General features: G+C 48.7%; 1 protein-coding gene across 2 annotated transcripts in view; it reads left to right on the top strand.

Moving 5' to 3' along the window:
- Positions 1-19,199, top strand: part of LOC310885452 (acid-sensing ion channel 2) — a 504,402-nt gene that overhangs the window by 470,812 nt on the left and 14,391 nt on the right. For both annotated transcript variants that reach the window (XM_083808885.1, XM_083808886.1), the window contains exon 3: positions 14,811-14,938. In XM_083808885.1, coding sequence (XP_083665011.1) covers positions 14,811-14,938 — 128 coding nt within the window. The remainder of the gene's footprint in view (positions 1-14,810; positions 14,939-19,199) is intronic.

Genomic DNA, 19,199 nt, shown 5'->3' with positions numbered 1-19,199 from the left:
TGTGCAGTGGCAGTGAGATATCGGTGATGCTGGTGAGGTTTGGGGATGCTTTGTGGCATGCACCAGTTTTAGAGGAGGGTAATCCACATCATTACCATCCTCTCCGGTCTTGACCGTTCAAGTCAAGACCATTCAACTGTTTCCCTCCTGGAAAATGAAGAGCTTAGCGCATATTAGTCCATCCAAGGGAGGTACCAGGAGATTTCGTAGCTATAAAGCTCTTTGAAGATAAAAGTCTCTTGCAAGTGCTAATTACATTTAATTTCACTAATCTCTTTGGTGCTGGGATCATCCTCTTGCTCTGACTTTGTCCAGCCTGTAGCGACAGGGGCTCTGGTTGACATTGGAGACCTCAGGCACTTCCTAAGGCAAACTGTTGTAGTCCCCACATGCTGTAAGCTGTGCTGAGATGGCAGTGGGAGGGTTTTTCCCCTCCTTTAGCTGCTCTGGAAGCATTTCACTTGCCCAGAGGTTTTCCTGCTCGTTTTGGTGGCTGCTCCTTTCCTCATCTCCTCCTTTTGTCATCTGGCAGCATCACCAAGTTTTCACTGTCCTTTCAGTTACAGCTCTCTCCTTGCACATTTATTAGATGAAATATGCTCAAGGCAGACCCTTGGCTCTGTGTCTAAGAGCACAGCTGTCTCTGGTCACGCTGTGTCTTGTTGCAAGAATGCAAAGTGCTTGAAGGAATCACAGATGGCAAAAAGCATCCAGAGTGTGCTACTGGATAGCTGGAGTGTGGGCAAAGACAGACCGAGCAGAACAGAAGAGCAGAGGAGAAAAAAGTAAGTGTGATTAATTATTCAGCTTTTATAGAGGTCAAAAGGAGGGCAGAAAGTCAAAGCTCATCACTCATCAGCTGGCAAGGAGTCATTTCTGCCTCTGTGTTCATAGATCCGTAATGGTTGAATGTGCAGAGGGAAGACGAAGAGGAAGAAAGAAGCTCGAGTGTTGCAAGGGCTTGGTTAGCTCTGCTGGGTCTCTGGGGGGACCTTGCTGTTGGGTCTTGGCATTTGCTGCCCCACAAGGTCTGCTGCTGCCCAGACTTACCCACAGCGGTGCTGGGCTTCACTAGCGATGGTTGAAACAGGGAAGGATCTGGCACTGTCTGGTTTAGAGAGGACAGAAGGGAAGCCCTGTACTCAGGTATGGGAAGGACTAAGGTGAGGAGGGAGGGACAGGCTGTGGTTCAGAAGTGAAGGACATGGTCTTGACTGGGGGGGAAGATGCTGGGTGCAGCCTTAGAAGGTGCCTTCTCCTGCTGCCCCTTGTGCCAGTGAAGGAGCGAGGGAACCCTGTCTTCACTGGTGGCTTAGGGTTAGGTTAGATGATAACCTGGCAGAGGAGTTTGGAACTGGCGTGGTGCAGCCCTGGGGCAGGAGGTTGGGTTTGGTGGCCTCCCCAGGCAGGAGCTGGCCCCAGCTGCCCTGCAGGGCGATGCATGGGGTATGGTAGTGGAGACCTGGGCTGCTGGCATGTTGGCATCTTCCTGCTGTCTCATCAGGACGTGTTTCTAATGCTCTGAAGGCTGCTCTCCTCTTTTGGCAAGATGACGTGCCAGGTCAGGGCTGTTGATGGGGCTGGATGGCTTCTCTGCTCAGTGGACACCAGAATGAGATTGCAAAGCCATGCAGCGGTAAAAATGAGCTGTTATAGAGCTGTGTGATATGCAGAGGCATCATTACCGGGGGGGGGTGGGAGGGGGGTGGGAGGGAGGGAGGGGTTGAACAACAACAACAAAAAAAGTATTTTGGGTCTATCTAGGGTTGGGTTTGGCATGCCGCCACTGCTAATGTATACTTTGCTACCAAACATGCTGAGAAACTGGGAAGCTCTATGAAAGAGGGCTGCAACTGTGTTTTATCAGGTTTAATATTTTTGTTGTAGTTATTACTTCCACTACTACTACTATTTAAGGAGAAGCTTATAAAGATTAGAAAGGGAAATGCCATCTGCGGAGTTTGGCCAAGTGACAAATTGTACTACATGATGTCGTTACTCAAATATTTTGGAGAGTGTGAACAGCGGAGAAGGGAAGCGATTGCCATTGCCTTCTGTCAAATGCACATGTAGGAAAGGAAAAGTCTCTTTCCTTCCAGTGCAAGGTCAGCATGAGAAAAGCCAGGCAGCAATTCCCCCAGGACCGGCCATGTGCCGTGCGCTTGCTGGGTAAACATGCAGAGCATTTCATGGTGTCGCTTGTCCCTGAGCATCGCGCTGCTGTGGCTTATGCGAGATCTAAGTCCTTTTAGCAAGAGCCCCAAAGGCTGCAATTCTTATTGATTTTTCAATGCCAAAACCAGGCATCTTTGGAAGCATGTATGAGAAAGCTGTTTCTGCTGTGAAACAGCCCTGCATAGATCCTGAAAGGTACCTGGGTTAGCTGAAGGCAGAAGTGTGTTTCTTCATGGGGAAAGGCAAAAGAAAATAGGCAAAGCATTCACTCAGGAATGCAAAGGAAAGGCAACGTATTCACACAGGAGCCTGGAGAAAAAGGGTTCTGAACCAGCTTCATATGCCATGTGATCTGGTCCCTTTTGTTCCAGGAGAAAGGACCAGCACTGCTCACATTGTTTTAAAAATTCACTTTCAGGTAAGAAACACGTTTTCCGCTAGTCCTGAGCCCCACAGGGCTGTGTGCAGCTGCTGGCCTTTTGCCTATGCATCCCCCCCAGGCTGATTTGTTTGGGGATGCTTCAGCACCTGCATGAAGTCGCAGTTCAGCCCAGGCTGCTGATCCCCACAGCCTGGGGGGATTGCAGCTCCCTGCAATCTCTAGCTTCACTGGAGCTGGAGACCTCTCTCCATCGCTTCAGCAGCCTCGTCCTCCAAGGCAGTCAGGTCACACAGGTCTTCCTCCGATCTAATTCACATATAGGGCTAAACCAGCTCCGCACTGTAACCCTGGCACAAGGAATATTGGAGGCAATTCTGGGAAAAAAATGGCAAAAATCCTGTTTATTTCAGCGATGCCCCAGTGGAGGTGCATTTATCATGCTGCAAGTTCTTATCTGAGCATGTTCCCAAGGGAAAATTTGACCCATTTTGACGATACACAGCAGTTTGTTATACCCTGTCCCAGGAGCCAGGAACAATTTATCTTCAGTGTTTAATCGTAATGCCTTCAGTACAGATATTTATTTCTGTAACGATAGTAATGGCCTCACAGGGTTGTCTGTATGGATGTTCTGTGGGCTGCCATGAATATTGCAATAGTAAAAACAATAATTAAGTATTACTACAGCAATACAAGTTAGTACTGAACTCAGGAAAGCCACAAAGTTGTCAGAGCAGGATCTCTCATATCTCCAGCTCTTGGCTCCAACCCGTGCTGCTGTGGCTGAGGGAGATGGGTTTGGTGTCGTACCAGAGCAGAGCAAGGCACTGGGGGCTGGATTTGGCCATTTTGCTGCCCCAGGGTGGGATGCCGACACACGGTAGCCCATGCAAGCCCAGGGCTGGTGCTGTAAGGATGGCGAGCAGGTCCCACGAGTGCAAGGACCCTCTTTCTGCACCCCAGTATGGGTCAAGAATTGAAGTTTCCAGAGGCAAAATCTTCCCTTGAGGTTGGAGATGAGGGTCTCTAAGACATTATGATGCAGATTTGGGGGTCGGGTATGACAGGAGGGTGTGGGAGGCAGCCTCTTTGTATCTTCATAACCCCAATGGTCTTTCCTACCGCCTGGCTGCCTGTGGTTTTGCTTTCTGGGTGAGAAAGTGGGTACAGAAGGCAAGTGGTTGTGCACGGTGCATCCCAGGGTGATGGAGAACTCCAGCCTTTAACCATTAAACATCATCAGGGAGCTGTCTGCTTCCAGTCCAGAGGTGTTTTCAGCAAGCAGGAGTCATTTACTTGTGTCATTACCTTCCAAAGGCGGCACGTGACATCCAGACCCTGTAACAGAGTCAGCCTTGTTTGGAGCTGCAGTGTTTGGAGGCACTGGTGCTTCTCCTTGGCTGTAGTGCAGAGAGGTTTGCAGGCGACTGAAGGCAGACCACAGCTTCTTGGAGCAGCCTGAGGTTTCCAAAAACTGGTGCAAGGCAGATGCTGGTTGGGGGCGGTGGAGAGGAAAGAGCTGGGAGATGCCCATCAGCCTGCAAGCAAAGCAGGGACAGGGACACGTGCACCATGAGAAGCTGCCCATGGATCCACGGTCTGAAAGCCCTTTGTGGGGCACGGTGCTCTTTGTCTGCTTTTAGGGTGCTTTGCCAAGCTGATCTGCAAGCAGCCAGAGTTTGGCACCCACTTGTTGTGAAACCTCCAGCAGGATTGGTGCAAACCACCTGAAAACCTGAGGCAGGCAGGAGCTGCCTCTGCAGAGCTGCAGAGCCCTGTTGGCTCTGGACCTTCTGATTTCCAGATCAAACTCATTCACCGTCAGTTGATCCAGCTTGGATTTTTTTTTTTTTTCAAATATTTTCCTCTTGATGGAAACACTCTGCTCCCTTCTGGTGTTTGCCTGTGTTGTATTTATAGAGAGGATTCACATCCGTGTTTAGGCTCCGTCTCGCCAGACGATGCACAGTCCAAGCTGTGTTGGCCTCCTCCCAGATCCTGGGCTCCCCGCTCCTCAGCCCAGCCCAGCAGCTTTGGTGTCTACTCTCCCCGTCTCCATCGGTCAGGCTTCTGCAACCAGAACCAATGGTGGTATTTCTGATGGGGTTTCACTACCGAGCTTCTCTTAGAATCACGGAATCATTTAGGCTGGAAAAGAGCTTTGAGACCATCGCCCAAGTCCAACCGTCACCCTGACCAGCCGAGACCCTTGCTTTTAGGTGTCATTTCTTTGTGTGTGTTGGCATCTGAGAAGGTGCATTTGGGTGAAGAACAGCATGACCAAGCTCTGGCAGCTGGAGTAATCCTCTGTTACCCATCAAAAAGAGATTTCTCACCTAAAGAAGCCAAGCAGCTGCCAAAAGCTGGGGTGGAAAATTACGCAGGGGCTGCGGAGGGACCCTAGTGACCACGGTCTGCTCTGAAGTGGCCAAAAAGCAGGGAGCTGAGCACTTCCCTTGCTCTGTCTGCCTTGCAAAACTCACCTCCCTCCCCAAAATCTCAGCCAGTCCAGCTATGTCTCGTGCTCCATCCAGCTGCTCTGTTTCACCTCCTGCCCTCTCTCGTGCTGCCTCTTTCTCACCTTGCCTTGCAAAAGCTCAGAAAAAACACTCTGACATCAACACACCATTAGTCTTCTTAAATCTCCAGGTCAGCACTGACTGATTTTATCTTTTTCCACCCCTTCCTGCAAAATTCCTTGCAGCTCTGTGGGCTGTCCCCCTAAGCTGTGCTGTGCGAGATGTAATTTTCACAGGTTATTTTTATCAGAGGAAAATATTAGCCTGCCTGCTGCCATATGAGATCTGTCTGTGCCCCGCCGGCCTTGCCGTGAGCAGCACGCTACAAGACAATGCAAATATTTTTATATATAGCAGCCTCCGTACGCGGCAGCGCAAGAGGGAGAGGGCTGGGGACTGGCGGGAGGCACGGAGGATTTGGGGTGACAGAGGTGCAGGTGTCGCAAGGAAGCGGCGATGCTTTGGGCTGCAGATGGGGCAAACCTGGACTGTACAGAAATAAGGAAAAAATCTTTTCTGGTCAGCAAGGTGTTCGGTTTTGGTGTCTGAATGACGCAAGGGGTGAGTATGTGTTAGAAATCTTGCAAGTGGGGAACCCCAGCACTGACAAACCCCTATATGTAAAATAGGACAGGATAAATTAACTAACAAATAGGCAATATGAATGTATTCTGGCTCCCAGAGTCCGGGCTCACAGAGTTTTTCTTCTGTTGAGATTTAACATCCATTTGGCTGCTAGGGGTAAAAATTACACAGTGGGGAATTTTCTAAGGAAACGTGGAACAACCAAAACTTCTTGTGGAAACGTATGGATGAGTACCACTGGGATTCAAGTTTTAGGCTGAAAAGCAAAATCCTAAATCTCTCTAAAATATCCCAGTGGTTGAGGCATTGCTTTAGATATGAGACCAAGGCTTACATGCTTCTCTCCCTGTGTTAGAGTAGGGATTTGGGGGTTCTTTTTCTTTATGTTTCCTTCCCCACCACCACCCCCAAAAAAAGTCAGCTATTGATTTTGTGTCTATCTGGCCAACACTTTGAAACCACAAAAAAATGCATGAGCAGGAGAAGCATTTCCCTCGCTGATATAACTGAAATACTTCTTTGCTCTGGTTATTTTTTCCCCACTCTGGCTGATGGAGTAGCTCTTTCCTGGCATTTTGTAATCAAAAAACACATCTGATACACATCCTTTTCCATTAAAATAAGTGTTTACTTAGTCGCCGAGTTCACCGAAGTGCTTTGAAATTACATCGCTCAAAACACTGACATTTATAGGCAATGCAAATTAAATAGGCATAACCAGAGATATAAGTGTGTGCAGGCAGGGCGCAGAGTCAAGGTTTCTCCAAGCAGTGAAAACCTCTCTGCCCGCGCCTTTCTTCAAATGTCCTTGCACCAGCAGTGATTTTATTTAATTGCGCTGTAACTTCAGAGCTTTCCCACCCTTCCTGGCTCTGCACGGAGAAATTGCTTCTCTCCAAAAGGATGCAAAAGTGAATAAAACTGGCCCCAGAGCACAGATGTGGCAGCAGAGTCCTGGTGCCTGCGGGGACTTTCTTACTGCAGGCTTCCCGGAGAGGGGCCAGCAGGAAATAAACAGTTGTAAGAGGTTATTACTCTTCAGAGTGACTGCAAAATAAGAAAATCAGGTGCTGGGGTGGTGCATGCTCAGCTTAAGAGGAAAATCTCATCCTTGCATGATAAAGGACCAGTGGGAGCAATTTGCGGTGCCAGAGCGGTGTAAGCTGTGCAGCATCCCCTGGGATGGAAAATTCAGCACTGATGCTGCAGAGGAGCTGGACCGGCACAGCTCAGTCTGACAACCTTCCTATCCCTGCCTGCATGGACCCTGTCGGCCCTCACCACAGCTGAGGGTGTGCCTTGCTCACACCCACCCCAGTTTCCCTATTTCTTCTTCTTCTGTCCTGCTCTGGGACTATCATGCGCTCCTGTGCAACCCACACTCCCAGAGAGGTGTCACCCACCTGGGTTGGGATGCAGCGGCACTTCCCATGGACCAGTGATGCTCAGGGCTGGAAGATCTCCCTGGCACCTCTTAGAACTTCCAGCTCAATAAACCATGTCCTACAATGGCTCTCACTAAAGATAGCATCCCCTTCCCGGGCTCCAAAGGGTGCCGGTGTCCCCGGTGGCAGTCCACCCATGTGCCCAGGAAGGGGCAGCAGCAGAGCCAGGACCCAGCCTAGGGCACATGGATATCTGCTTCCATCTGACTCCCATACAAGCTGAAATTAGCAGCAGCTTTTTGACCGTTTAATATTTCAAGATGTTCTGGGGGAAGCGGCGAGGCTCCTGGAGGGGGATGGAGGGATGTGCAAGAACTGCTTCTGTGCCTTTGTAATGTGTCCTTTATTATTTTTATTTTTTTATTTGTTTTAATCGTTTCTGTTCCTGCAGTGGGAGCAGCTTGCCAAAGCACAGTCAGCAGATGGGCAGCCCGGGGGGGCAGGCACCCCCAGCTCGGGATGCGGGCGGCAGCGCGGGTGCCAGAGGGAATTATTTCTCCTCTCCTTGCTTTGTGTTCCTGGCAGCATCTCAGCTCCTGCTCCTGGGGAACCCCATCCCATTTTTCAGCTGGCCTCCTCCCATGATCTCCCTTCCCTGCAACGGGCAATTTCTATAGGATGCAGAGGTGGGAGGGGAATATTTTTTCCTTCCCCACAAAAAAAATGATTATAAAAGCAGCATAACCTGGCAGCACCAACCCTCCCTGCCCTGCCCTGACCCCACCAGTAAAGCAGGTTGTGAGATGCTTGTTTCTACACTAACAATAAAAGCTTAAGCCTAACAGGGAGAGAAGCAAGGAACTGAAATATTCATTGCTGGCTCCTCACCGTCCACCAAGACTGCTTTAACACCTCTGGTCTCGGTTTGCCCTGTTTATTATGTAAGAGGCTTTTTAATAATATACGTTGAGACATATGGCCCCTCAGATTTAGTATGCAAATGCAATATGCTTAACTAAAAATAGCTGATATGCTTAATGTAGTTTGTTATAACACCTTCTGTTACTTGGTGAGTAATGAATCGCGGCTGCGCTCTGCAGAGCTCGTATTGGATTGAGCAGGGAACAGCCTCGGCTGCAGGCTCGCCTCCGAGCAGTGGGGGAGGTCGGTGAGACCGGAGTCCCAGAGGTGCCGTGTCCTGCCTCTGCCAGCACCACGGCCAGAAAATGAAGTAGAAGACACCCAAGGAAATGTTTGGCAGGGGGTTAAGTGACGAATTGCTGGTGGGAAAGCTTTGGATGCCAGCTAGGTATAATATTGCCTTGTATCCTGGAGCGTTAGTTTGTGTTTTGGGATGTATATCCTGCACACATTCCTATCCTGGTTTGCATTGTAGGAATCAGGCAGTGATCAAACCCCACGGCAGTGCCCGCTGAAGGAGTCTGCTAGCCGCCAGCGCCGTGCCTGGGTGCAGGGTGCAGAGCCAGCCCTCTTGCAGGCTCCATGGGCAGAAGGCTCTTTCCTTTCTTCTTTTCTTTCCTCCCTATTATTTTTGCTTCTCTTTGTGCAAATCCCTTCACTGTTTCTCATTGAACCAAAGAGAAACAACAAACGAGGTGTCATCTCGTGGTGCTGATTGTCTGGATTGCAGTGACTCTCCTGGCCCCTTTGCAAAGCCATCGAGAACTGTGAGCCCTCCGTGCCCCTGTCGCAGCCCCAAGAGATTTTCAGATGCAAGGAGATGAATTTTTCGAACGTATTCTTTCACAAAAAAAAAAAAAAAAAAAGGAGAAATCCTTTATATCTGATATCTGAAATATCCCATCTGTATCCCAAGAGATAAAGGACTGATTCAGCTCTGCAGCTAATACTGCTGTCTCGCTTGCCTTCAGTGCTTCAGTGCAAGCTGTCAGCCTTTCATGCTGGTAGCTCTTTCAGGTGTAGAGCTTTTGGTTTCCTTTTCCCAGAATAGGTTTTTAACCTCCCGCACAAAGCGCCGCTGACTTGCCATAGTGGAGCGTGTTGCACGGTGCTTCTGTGCCGCTCTTTTCACGCTCTCCGTCTCCATCAAAGCTTCCAGTACCGTTCAGATCATCACTGATGTGCTGAGCCACGTCTACCTGGGTCGTCTGGCTCTGCTCCACCTCCTGTGCAAGGTTTGAGGGATCTGAGATCACTTCCCACCTCCATGAGAGGAAAGCAGGGAAATTTCCATTGGGAAATGCTTCTTCTCCCCACAGCTCGTCCCAGCACACATAATTTGAGAAGGCTATCTCAGTGTGCAGCCCCCAGCACGGGGGAGAAGACGAGGTCCCTGCTGCAGGTTCCCAGGAGAGCCTTGGAGCAGCAAGGTCTGATTTCCCAGCTGGGGGAATGGTTTGTAGAGAGAAGCTGCCTGCCACCCTCACATAGTGTCTTCTGCAGCTCCTGCAAATTTCCTCTGTCCCACTTAAATGCAGGTGAGCATTTAAGGGAGGGATGGGATTGCGCACGCCCTGCGCAGCCCCAGCCCCGCTGGGACCCTGCATCTGAGCGGGATGCGGGGTTTGTTCTCAGCAGCTGCCAGAGCTGGTGTCAGACATCTCATTTTCATCCTTGTGGAAACTCCTTGTCCCTGATTTCTCCCAAGACAGCAGCCAAAGCAGAGCCCAGAATAGTAAAATACACGGGACAAATTTTTAGAGATTGTTTTTAGTGGGAAAGTTGTGTCGACTCAATTGCCTGTCAAGCGGATGTTATCATCCCCCCCGAACCTGATGCAAATATTCTTATTTCAGCTTCACTTAATCCTGTTACCAAGCAACTTTAACTGCAGCAAAACACAACACTTCCACAGAAAGGAGAGCCTTCACAGGGGATTGGAACTGGTTTCACTGTAGTTAAATGGGTTTCTATATAATTGCATATTTTTTTCCTGTTAGGTTCATGAATACAGCTTCCCTATAGGTATCTTTCCATGGATTTTGGTTTTTTTTTTTTGTTTTTTATCCATAAATATTTGTCTAGGAAAAACACGAGAATATTATGCATTTGCCTGAGATTACAGAGTGTAGAAGAGGCACTGGGGAATCTTCCAGCCCACCAACTTCAGTAGCAACATTGAACCCATTTTACAGATGGGGAAAAAGTGAAGCAAAGAACGAGGAGTGTCTGGGGAGAACCCAAGCCTCCTAGCTCTGCAGTTACTTCTGCTCAGCACAGAAGAAGGCTTATTATCCAAATTAAACCTCCAGGCCACCTTCTAGTAGAGCCATGGTATGAACCAGCTGAGAAACCATGTACCAGATTGAGGCAGGTGGGATCTGCTTTGTTTTCCCCTGAGCAGGAGTGGCTTCCGCAGGGCTGCCAGTGACTGCTCCAGCTATAAACGACTCAGGACTTGGGCTGTGAGCATCTTCAGTTCCCAGAAATTAGTGCCGAGCCCAGTTTCAGATGTTAATTGCCAGGGAAAAATGGATTGGTTTGGACATAATAAGGCAGGGGAAGAAGGGGAGCTCCGTGCCTTTGGCAGCATTTCTTATTTTAATTGCAGCTCCTTGAATATTTGAGGGGAAGAACTTTGCAGCCTGCACCCGAGCCTGCAGTCAGCTGGAGCTTTATTAAAGTTCTCAAGCGGTGCTCTGAGCAGAAAGTCCTGCTGAAGTCCTGGGAAGCCTGTGCCAGAAATAGAAAGCTGTGCAATCTGCAACATACAATACTCTGCAGCCAGCTTGAAGCACATGCTGAATTAATCCCCAATTTAATTAACACTACTGTAATCCTTCAGCAAAAAGAGCAGCTTAGGATTTGTTTGGAAACACTGTGCTGTATACAGTAATATATATTAGCGTCTTCAGAAACGCAATCATTAAGGATGTTTTACTCCATTCCTAATGTGGGCTGCTCTGAGAAACTAATTTATAACTGCTGGTCTCTGAAAAGAGGGACTGGAGATTGTATGAAGGTCTGGGGTTGTGCTTCCCAAAATTACAAAATTAGTCTAAAAACCATCTGGTACAAACCAAACCCCAATTCCCTTGAATTTATTTTTGAAGTTTTTCTGGCATCTGAGCCAGTCAAGGGGTTTTCAGGGTTACTTTGTCTCCCTTGATGGATGTCTGCAAGAAACAGGCTTAAAGAAACAACAGCGGTAGCCTGGCCTGGTGCTCAGCCCCGTGCTTCCAGGAGGTACCGCTGGAGGAAGACATGCAATAGGATGCTATTTTCCGTCAAAGGGTTTTGTACAGTTGGGCTTTTAATTTTTCCCTCTTAGTGGAAAACAGCAATTTTGTAGAAAATGAATTTTTATTAGAAGTGGCAGTTTTTCAAAGCTGGTTTCATGTTTATAGTTTGATCCTCACATGTTTCTTGCAGAAAGAAACAAAGAATGCTCCCTTGCTTTTGGCAGCCTTTCTAAAAAATGCTGTTTATTTTGCTCTTCTTGTTATTATCATTTATGAAAATTAACTGTGTTTTAATACCAGAGTTCCTTCTACGATGTAGAAAATCCATTCCCCTCCTTGTGCATGATTACAATGGTTGCAAGCCAGGGTTTTCTATGTAAAATTGCAAAGCCTGTCACTTTTTAGTCTCTTACAGATATTTGCAGACTATATCTTCTTTGCTTGCTTATGTTTCTGGATGCAGAGTGGTTTACCCACAGAGAAAGACAGAGCAGTGCACAGCACTTGGGGAAATCCATGGAATTAAGTCAAGGCAGACCCAGGGAAATGTGAGGCAGGTGCAGAAATGGGCAGATTAATTTCAGACGAAAAGCGTTTCAACAAAACAGTTCCCGTTGCCCAACAAGTTAGTGAAAATTAGTGAAGGAAGCATATGGTATTACCTCAGAAGTGTTGGAAGGGGATCAACACCCAGCAAAGCGATGGAGCTGGGTGGGGTCGGAGCGAGTGGGTGTCCCGTGGAAATAACGGGATCGGGCGTTAAGTTGGAGGAGCAGGAGGTGGGCGCTAGGAAAGGGTTCAAAATGCACGGTTCTGGCACATGTTCACCTCGGCAGCAGTGAGGTTGGATGGGGACGCTCAGCCTTTCCAAAGGCTTCGTGAGAATGCTGGCTTCACCCCCAGCACTAGAGCGTTTGGGGAGCCAGCGCTGGGGAGGTGTTGGTGGGGATGAGACCCTCAACGGGGGGGTTGAGGGACCCCTTGAGCAGATAGAGAAAGAGTTCAGTCATGCCAACATCCATCCTATGGCTCGTGGAGGGAGAGGAGCCAAATTATGGCCAAGAATAGCAGTGGCAAGATACGCCAGGTTTTTGTTGTGGTGGGTCCCGGTAATGGGGCTGTGTTGTTTGCGATGACCCCCATCATAGGAGTATGGCAGGGATCAGTTCAGGTCATGGTCACTGGGTTTTGAGCAAAAGTGGAAGCCAAGAGCAAGGGTGATCAATACTAACCTTGTTCCAGGAGGCTTCTGTGCAGGGAAAAGCCTAAAAAACTTCACCCTTTTTCCGCCGCTGTCCCACTAACTTGGGATTCAGAGGAAATATGTGCAGCCTGCACATCCACCATGTGCCACAGCATTCAATAGCAACACTACCATGCCCTAATCGTAACACTATTTGGCTACCAAAACCACTTTTGCCTCAATAAGGAAAAAATACGTGATTACTTTGTACAGAATGTTGCAGAACCAATGCTCTGGGCACGTGGATTAGTGAGTGCCGGAGGCATCAATCAATGGGAGCATGTACTCAGGAGTGTGGGCTGCAAATCAAAACCTCTCTGCCCGGTTAAATGTCCGACCCCAAGTGCTTGGAGCTGAGCTCTGGACCCCAGGGATTTAGATGTACGTGACGCTTGGGGAGGTAACAGTTTTCATAAATCCTATTTATCTCCAAATTCTTTTGGAGGTAGGAAAGCGGAGCTTTAAAAGGTTAAATATTAAATAGCCTGCTCCAGCTGCTCAGTCTGTAAAGGACAAAGTGCCAGCGGCTGCTGGACACGTCACTGCGGGCACAGTGCATGAAGCTTCAAGTAGCCACCGTGTAAAGCAGCCTCAGTGGCACAGTGGAGCATTTTTAATATTGTTTGCTCCCAAAAGCTGAATGAAACGTGTGGTTTGGTTTGTGTTTGGAGGGGAGGGTTTGATAGCATGGGAGGGGATGAAGGGGAGGGCTGTGCCTCTGCTTGGGGGTCTCCAGAGGTCTCTGCCCCAACCTTCTTGGACCAACACTTGATCAGTTTGGCTGTGGCTTTATGCTGCTGAGTGTTACACCTGGAAGGATGGTTAGCTATCAAAGAGGTGGATCTGTGCACTGTGGGTGCTCTCTCAATCCTGAGAAATCCATGCCAAAGCCCATTCCCACCCGTGCAGTCTCTGGCTTTGTTTGCCTTGGGAGGTACCGAGTGAGCAGGATCCAAGAAAATCCTCATTGGAGAGGAAGGCTGATTCCTTCACTGCCTGATGAGTCAGCAGAGTTGCCTCCTCTTAAGCAGTGGGGTCCTGAGATTTGGGAGCTTCATGCTATCTGCTACCACTTTTTTCTTCCCCTGTGCTTCCCCTGTGTCCATGTCATCCTATGGCCTGGTGTTTTCTGCTGCACATCTTTGTACAGCCCTGGGGTAAGAGCTCTATGGCTGTTGTTCCTTGGTGCTGGGTTTCTGCCAGTGTTTTGGATTGAATACAGTGCTGCTAAAATTTGAAATGCATAATAAAATTGTAGAAAAATACCAAGGAATAGCAAGCAAAAAAAAAAAAAAGAGTGAATCATCTTTAAACAGAAGTTCTTTAGGTAGCATTTGCTGCCCCTAAGCATAGATTGATATTAGTGGGTAGCTATGTTTTTAGGCCATACTATGCATAGTTAACAACTTCCTTTGCAAATGAGCCCCCTACCCCTTAATCCCATATGCTCCCTCTAGTTTACTTGGATTTATTTGGAGACTGGCAGCAAAGCTGAAGACCGAAATGTTATGCACCTCTTTTGCATGAAGATGCCTGGGTGATAGAGAAGCCCAAAGTCCTCATATATCACACTCAGGTCTGGTTTTCATCCCATTAATTCAGCTTCAGAAAGTCTCTTTTGAGTTGGTTTTAGTGGAAGAGGGGTCAAGATGCGGAACATCACAAAAGCCAAAGTGAGGAAGCCCCTAACTGGGTGATGTGTTTGAGCCCATGAGCTGCAAAGTGTCTTTGTCCATCTTGAAGCAATTTCGGTAGCTGAAGCCATGGGCAGCTTTGGATTTTAAACTTTCTTAATTACTTGATTGCCCATGTTATGTCCCAGGTGGCCTCAGGCTGTGTCAGTGCCAGAGATGAGGCTGCAGGGCAGCAGAGGTGGGTGCACCCCTGCTTTTGGTTCCGGAGACCTTACAGACATTAGAAAGAACTCTGAGGGAAGGAGAAGTTTATTTCAAGTTAAGTGCATGGGAATGCACTTAAATTTTTTTAACTAAATATCATCAAGAAAATAGATGTCGCCTCCTGTTTTCTCTGTCTGGAGAGTATGGATCAGGCTGGGGAAATCACAGATCACTGAGATCTGGGGCAGACAAGCCCCTGGGAGGGACAGCAGTGTGAGGACCAAGAGCCAGCAGATGTTCTTGGTCCCAATGGGGAAAAGCCACGGTGGCAGCAGCAGCGAGTTGTGCTGCATCCCTTGGCGCTGGGTTTCCTTCCTCCATGCTCAGAAATCTGATCAGCCAGGTGGAGCACTCCCAGCTGCTCACCTCCTGCTTTTGAGCAGATTTCCCGGATATAACTTCCCAGTGGACACGATCCCACCCACCCCATCCCGCTTAACCTCCTGCCTTCTTCTTTCAGAGGAGACGACGTTTGAGGCTGGAGTCAAGGTTCAGATCCACAGCCAGTCTGAGCCACCGTTTGTCCAGGAGCTCGGGTTCGGGGTGGCCCCTGGCTTCCAGACCTTTGTGGCCACCCAGGAGCAAAGGGTAAGTCCCAGATTTCATTTACACGCCAAGGTCCCTCCAATGGGTCCATAGGAGGGTTTGCATCTATGTACTGATGCCCATGGAGAGGTGTTTTCATGGTTAAGAGCTATTTTTACCCCTTGCTTCAAATTGGTTGGGGAGAGGACAGCTTTTTCAGCATTACTTTCCATGCATTACCCACAACCCTCATAGTTTTGGCCACAGAAAGGATTTCAGCTCTGGTCATTTCCCTGGCTCATTTTTTTCATGGTTATGGTTCACCTGTGGCAGTCGCTAAGTGTGTTGGGTACTATCCAACCTGCTGAGAAAAGACGCCCTTCTGCCAAAAGGTTCTCACACTCACAAGAGGAGAGGATTTCATGAGGCAGAGCAGTGTGAATCCCTTCAGGTAACACAGAAATGTTCCTGTCATTTATTATAACTGGTGGCGGGAAGCTCAGGGTCTGGGGTGCTTCACCCTCCCTGAGTCCCAACAGTGGCACATCATCGTGGTGCAGATGGATGCAGTGTGATGTAGCATCGTTAGCCCCAAATCCTGGTTAGGCATTTAGAAAGCGGGCCAGCAAAATAATTTTTCCCCAGCTTGTCCCCAGTGCTTTCACTCTTAGCCTTCCTGCTTCATTGCCTCTCTCATTTCCCTCCCTGTTCTTGCATCCACCTTCACATGGAAAATGAATCAAATTGAGGAAACTGAACAAGAGCTGGTGGAGGGTCTGCTCAGATTAAACCTCCATGCGGATCAAAACTGCAGAACTTCAGCTCAGAGCAACTCGACGAAGTCACCACCAAATATATCTTTAGGCCAAGGCGTCTCTCCATGGCCACGGGTACCAAAATACATCTGAAGGTGCTGCATTTCAGTGAGGCTGGATGCAGAGCCTCTCCCCTTCATTACAGCACGCTTGTGCACGCTCATCCTGGAGATAATGAAGGGTGTGGGTTCCCGGTGGGTGAGCACCAGGTGGAGACTTCTCAATTAAAGCAGAGAAATGTTTTGTTGTCGGTTTGTGTCTTGTGGGAAGTCTGGTGGGCTGGAGAAAATGATCAGCTTTATTAGCACTCGTTTGGAGCGGAGCACTGAATTGGAGCCTAACACCTCGATAACAGTGAAGTCAAAGGGATCTTCAGGGGGTGAGGCAGCAGCTGCTGAAGCCCAAATCAGCTCCTGTCCCATCAGCATCCCATCGGCTGGCTCATCCCTGTCCTTGGGCATGCTCAGCCTTCCCGGACCCATCCTCTCGAGGTGCTCTATGGCCTGGGCAGACCTTGCTGGAGGATGTGATGGAGCTGGGTGCAACAGCTGCTGGAGGAAAGAGCCTTGGAAACCTATCGTGGGCATCTTTCATCCCATTCCCTTGACATTAAGCCTTCCATGTGTCCCCAGCAAACTCATCTCTATTAGCAGCTGCTTCCTGCAAGCCCTAGAGGACCCAGCAGCATTTGGCATCACTAGTACGGGACATGCAGAAAGATAAGGAATCTAGAAGGATGGAAAGCTGATTAATTAGCACCAGAACTGCTGGGCTTCGTGTGCCGTATCCATCCCCTCCTGTGCCTGGGCATCTCACGGAGCAGTCTGGGGACTCCAGCACCAGGGCAGTGGTGTGGGGTCAGCCTCAAGCCCCAAGCTGCTGTTGGCAGATTCAATGTGGAGCTGCATTATTTGTGCTTCGCTTCATATTGCCAACCTTTATTATTTCATTATTTCCATTTTTAAAAGCTAATGCAAAGGAACCTATTAAGAAGATAAGCAGCTGAGAGAAAGGGAAAAAAAAAAAAAAAAAACAACACACCTCCTTCCCCACATCCATCCTTCTAGGAGTGAAGATACAGAAGATGACAAGAAAAACTGATTTTAGGGGACTATGCTTGAGCCTGTCCCCTCTTCCACAGGTTTCGCCTGGGTTTCAGTGCTGGGAGAGGGCAGGGCGCATTTCTGTTTGGTGCCAGCAGTTCTGTAACAGGTTTAAAATTATACCACGGGCTGCAAAGCCATCACCCATGGGACACGATAAGGTCTTTTTTTAACGTAATTACAACTATTACAGCATATGCATGCTACTGTCTCATTTAATTACCCTGCAGGGACTAGCCAGGCATCACCCAGTTTCTCCCACCCCAAACACACATCTTTTGATTCAGGTCCTGATTTAGTCTTTTTTTAACACTACATCTCTTTGACTGGGGCACACACATGCTGTCCTTCAATAAGTCAGGGCAAAAGGAGGAAAACCCCGTAAACATCACCCAGAGGACTGAGCCCTGCCAGTTATTGCGGTCCTAAACCATGTGTTTTATACTACCATGAAGCACAAATGAAACGATTCTCCAGCTGAAGAGGGATAGAAATGGGCAGCGAAAGAGCAGGTTGTTTTGCCTCTCCCAGCTCTGAGGAGGCTCTGTTAGTTATAAGCATTTTTCCATGCTCAGCGCCAAAAAAGTAGGCATGGAATTGGGCAAACTTGTCTTGGCATGGTGGTGGGAGCTGTGCAGCGTCTTTGAGAAAGGCTTTGGGGTGGAGAGAACTTATTTGTGGCTGAGTTAATGGCTCGTGGTTATAAATTCTGGACCTTTTTTCTGAGAGCTCTCCAAAAGCCCCTTGTCGAAAGCAAACCCTGTGCCCATGAAGGTGCGTGATCTCATTAAATGTCACTGGAAAACGAGCTGTCAATCTGAAAAAGCATAAAATAAACTAAAAATCAGCTTTTCTTCAGCAGTGGCTGAGCCCTCTGGCTCCTGGTCCCTCCAGCAAAAGTGACTTTTAAGAAATGTTTGCCAGTTTGGTAACATTGATGCAGCAGCAATGTCGTGCTTGTGTACGATGTGTCTGTGTCAGGAGAAAGCACTAACGTAGCACCACAGGCAAGGACTTTGCAAGTGTACCCACTGTGTTTGCTGTGGCAAGGGAACAGCACTGTGTCAGGGAAAGCAAAAGCAATGTGAGTGGGGGGTTTCTCCATAAAACGTGTTTGTGCGGTTATATAGGCCAGGCTGGCTTTCTGCTGTGGACACGTGGCCCAAAATCTCAGATTGAAGTGATCTGAGGATCTGCTGGAGGTGGCGCAGCACGGCTGCAATTAAAACAAGTGTCTTGCTGGAGGACATCAAACCTCCTCTCTGGGTGACGGTGTGAAGGGAGCTGGAGCAGTTTACACAGACACGTGAGAGCATGGCTGCTGTTTTCTGGGGTTTTTCACACCATTTTACATGAGGAGGGGAGCGGGAAGGAGCCAGGGCAGAGTCAGCCGCATGTCTTGCCACGAGAGATGCTTCGGCTGCGCAGGGGAGCGGTTTCCATGGCAATCGGTGAGTCTCATGAATAAGGTTTTTTGCTCATGAATGGGCAAAACCCCGAGTGCTGTGTGGGAGCTGGCTGCGGGCACACGCATGCTGGTCCCAAGGAGGGCAGGAGCACCCTGCACAGGGCTCTGCCCTCTAGATCCCCTGCTCCTGGCTTTGCAGGGATGCTCCTCAATTTTTACCCTTTCCCAACTTCTTTTGGGTGAGCCAGCTGCTGCCATAAGCTTCTCTGAACCTTGCATTGCTCATGGCCTTGGGGAGACTGCAACCCACACTGGCATCCATACTTGTGGAGGGCTGATCCCCTCCAAAAGACTGATTCCTCCTGGATTTGGCGTCTTTTAATCCTGTTTTCCCACCTGTGTTTTATGGCCTCACCACAGCTCAGGAGTACCACAACATCACCCACAGATGCTGGGATCAGATAACGTTACTTACCCGGCTCAGCTGCTCCCTGTTACACCACCAGCACGGCACGTTAGAGAAGATGAAAAGCGCACTAAAATGGCAATTTCTGCCAACTTGGCAATAAAAATTTAAGAGGCTTCAATTAAGCGACAGGTTCGAAGATAGAGCAATATTGTTTTATAGGGCTCTAGTGTGCCTTGGAGACTCATCCCCTCGTAAAATTGCACGGGACAGAGAGCATCAGCTACCAACAACTGCAGTATCAAGAAATGTAATTACAGAGTCAGGAAAATGGGACTCGGGGTCTGGCAGTGATCACTCGTATTTTCAAACAGGGTGTAGGCAGTTGGGTTTGAAAATCAGGAGCAATTAAGTAGTGTTTCCCAAGTTTGTTCACACTCACTCAGAGCATCTTCTACCTACGGTCTTACACCTCCTCCTGGAAACATTCACTCTCTGGTTGCTTTCCGTTTCCCTCGATCCCACACACTCTCCCAGTTGATTTCCTCCAGTCTATCATTGGACTCTACGTTAATTAAACAAGGAGCCAACT

Source organism: Anser anser (genome assembly GCF_964211835.1).
Source record: "Anser anser genome assembly, chromosome: 23".
In the NCBI taxonomy this organism is placed as follows: Eukaryota; Metazoa; Chordata; class Aves; order Anseriformes; family Anatidae; genus Anser; species Anser anser.
Note: the sequence above shows the minus strand (reverse complement) of the source record. Positions and strands in the feature narration are given on the sequence as shown.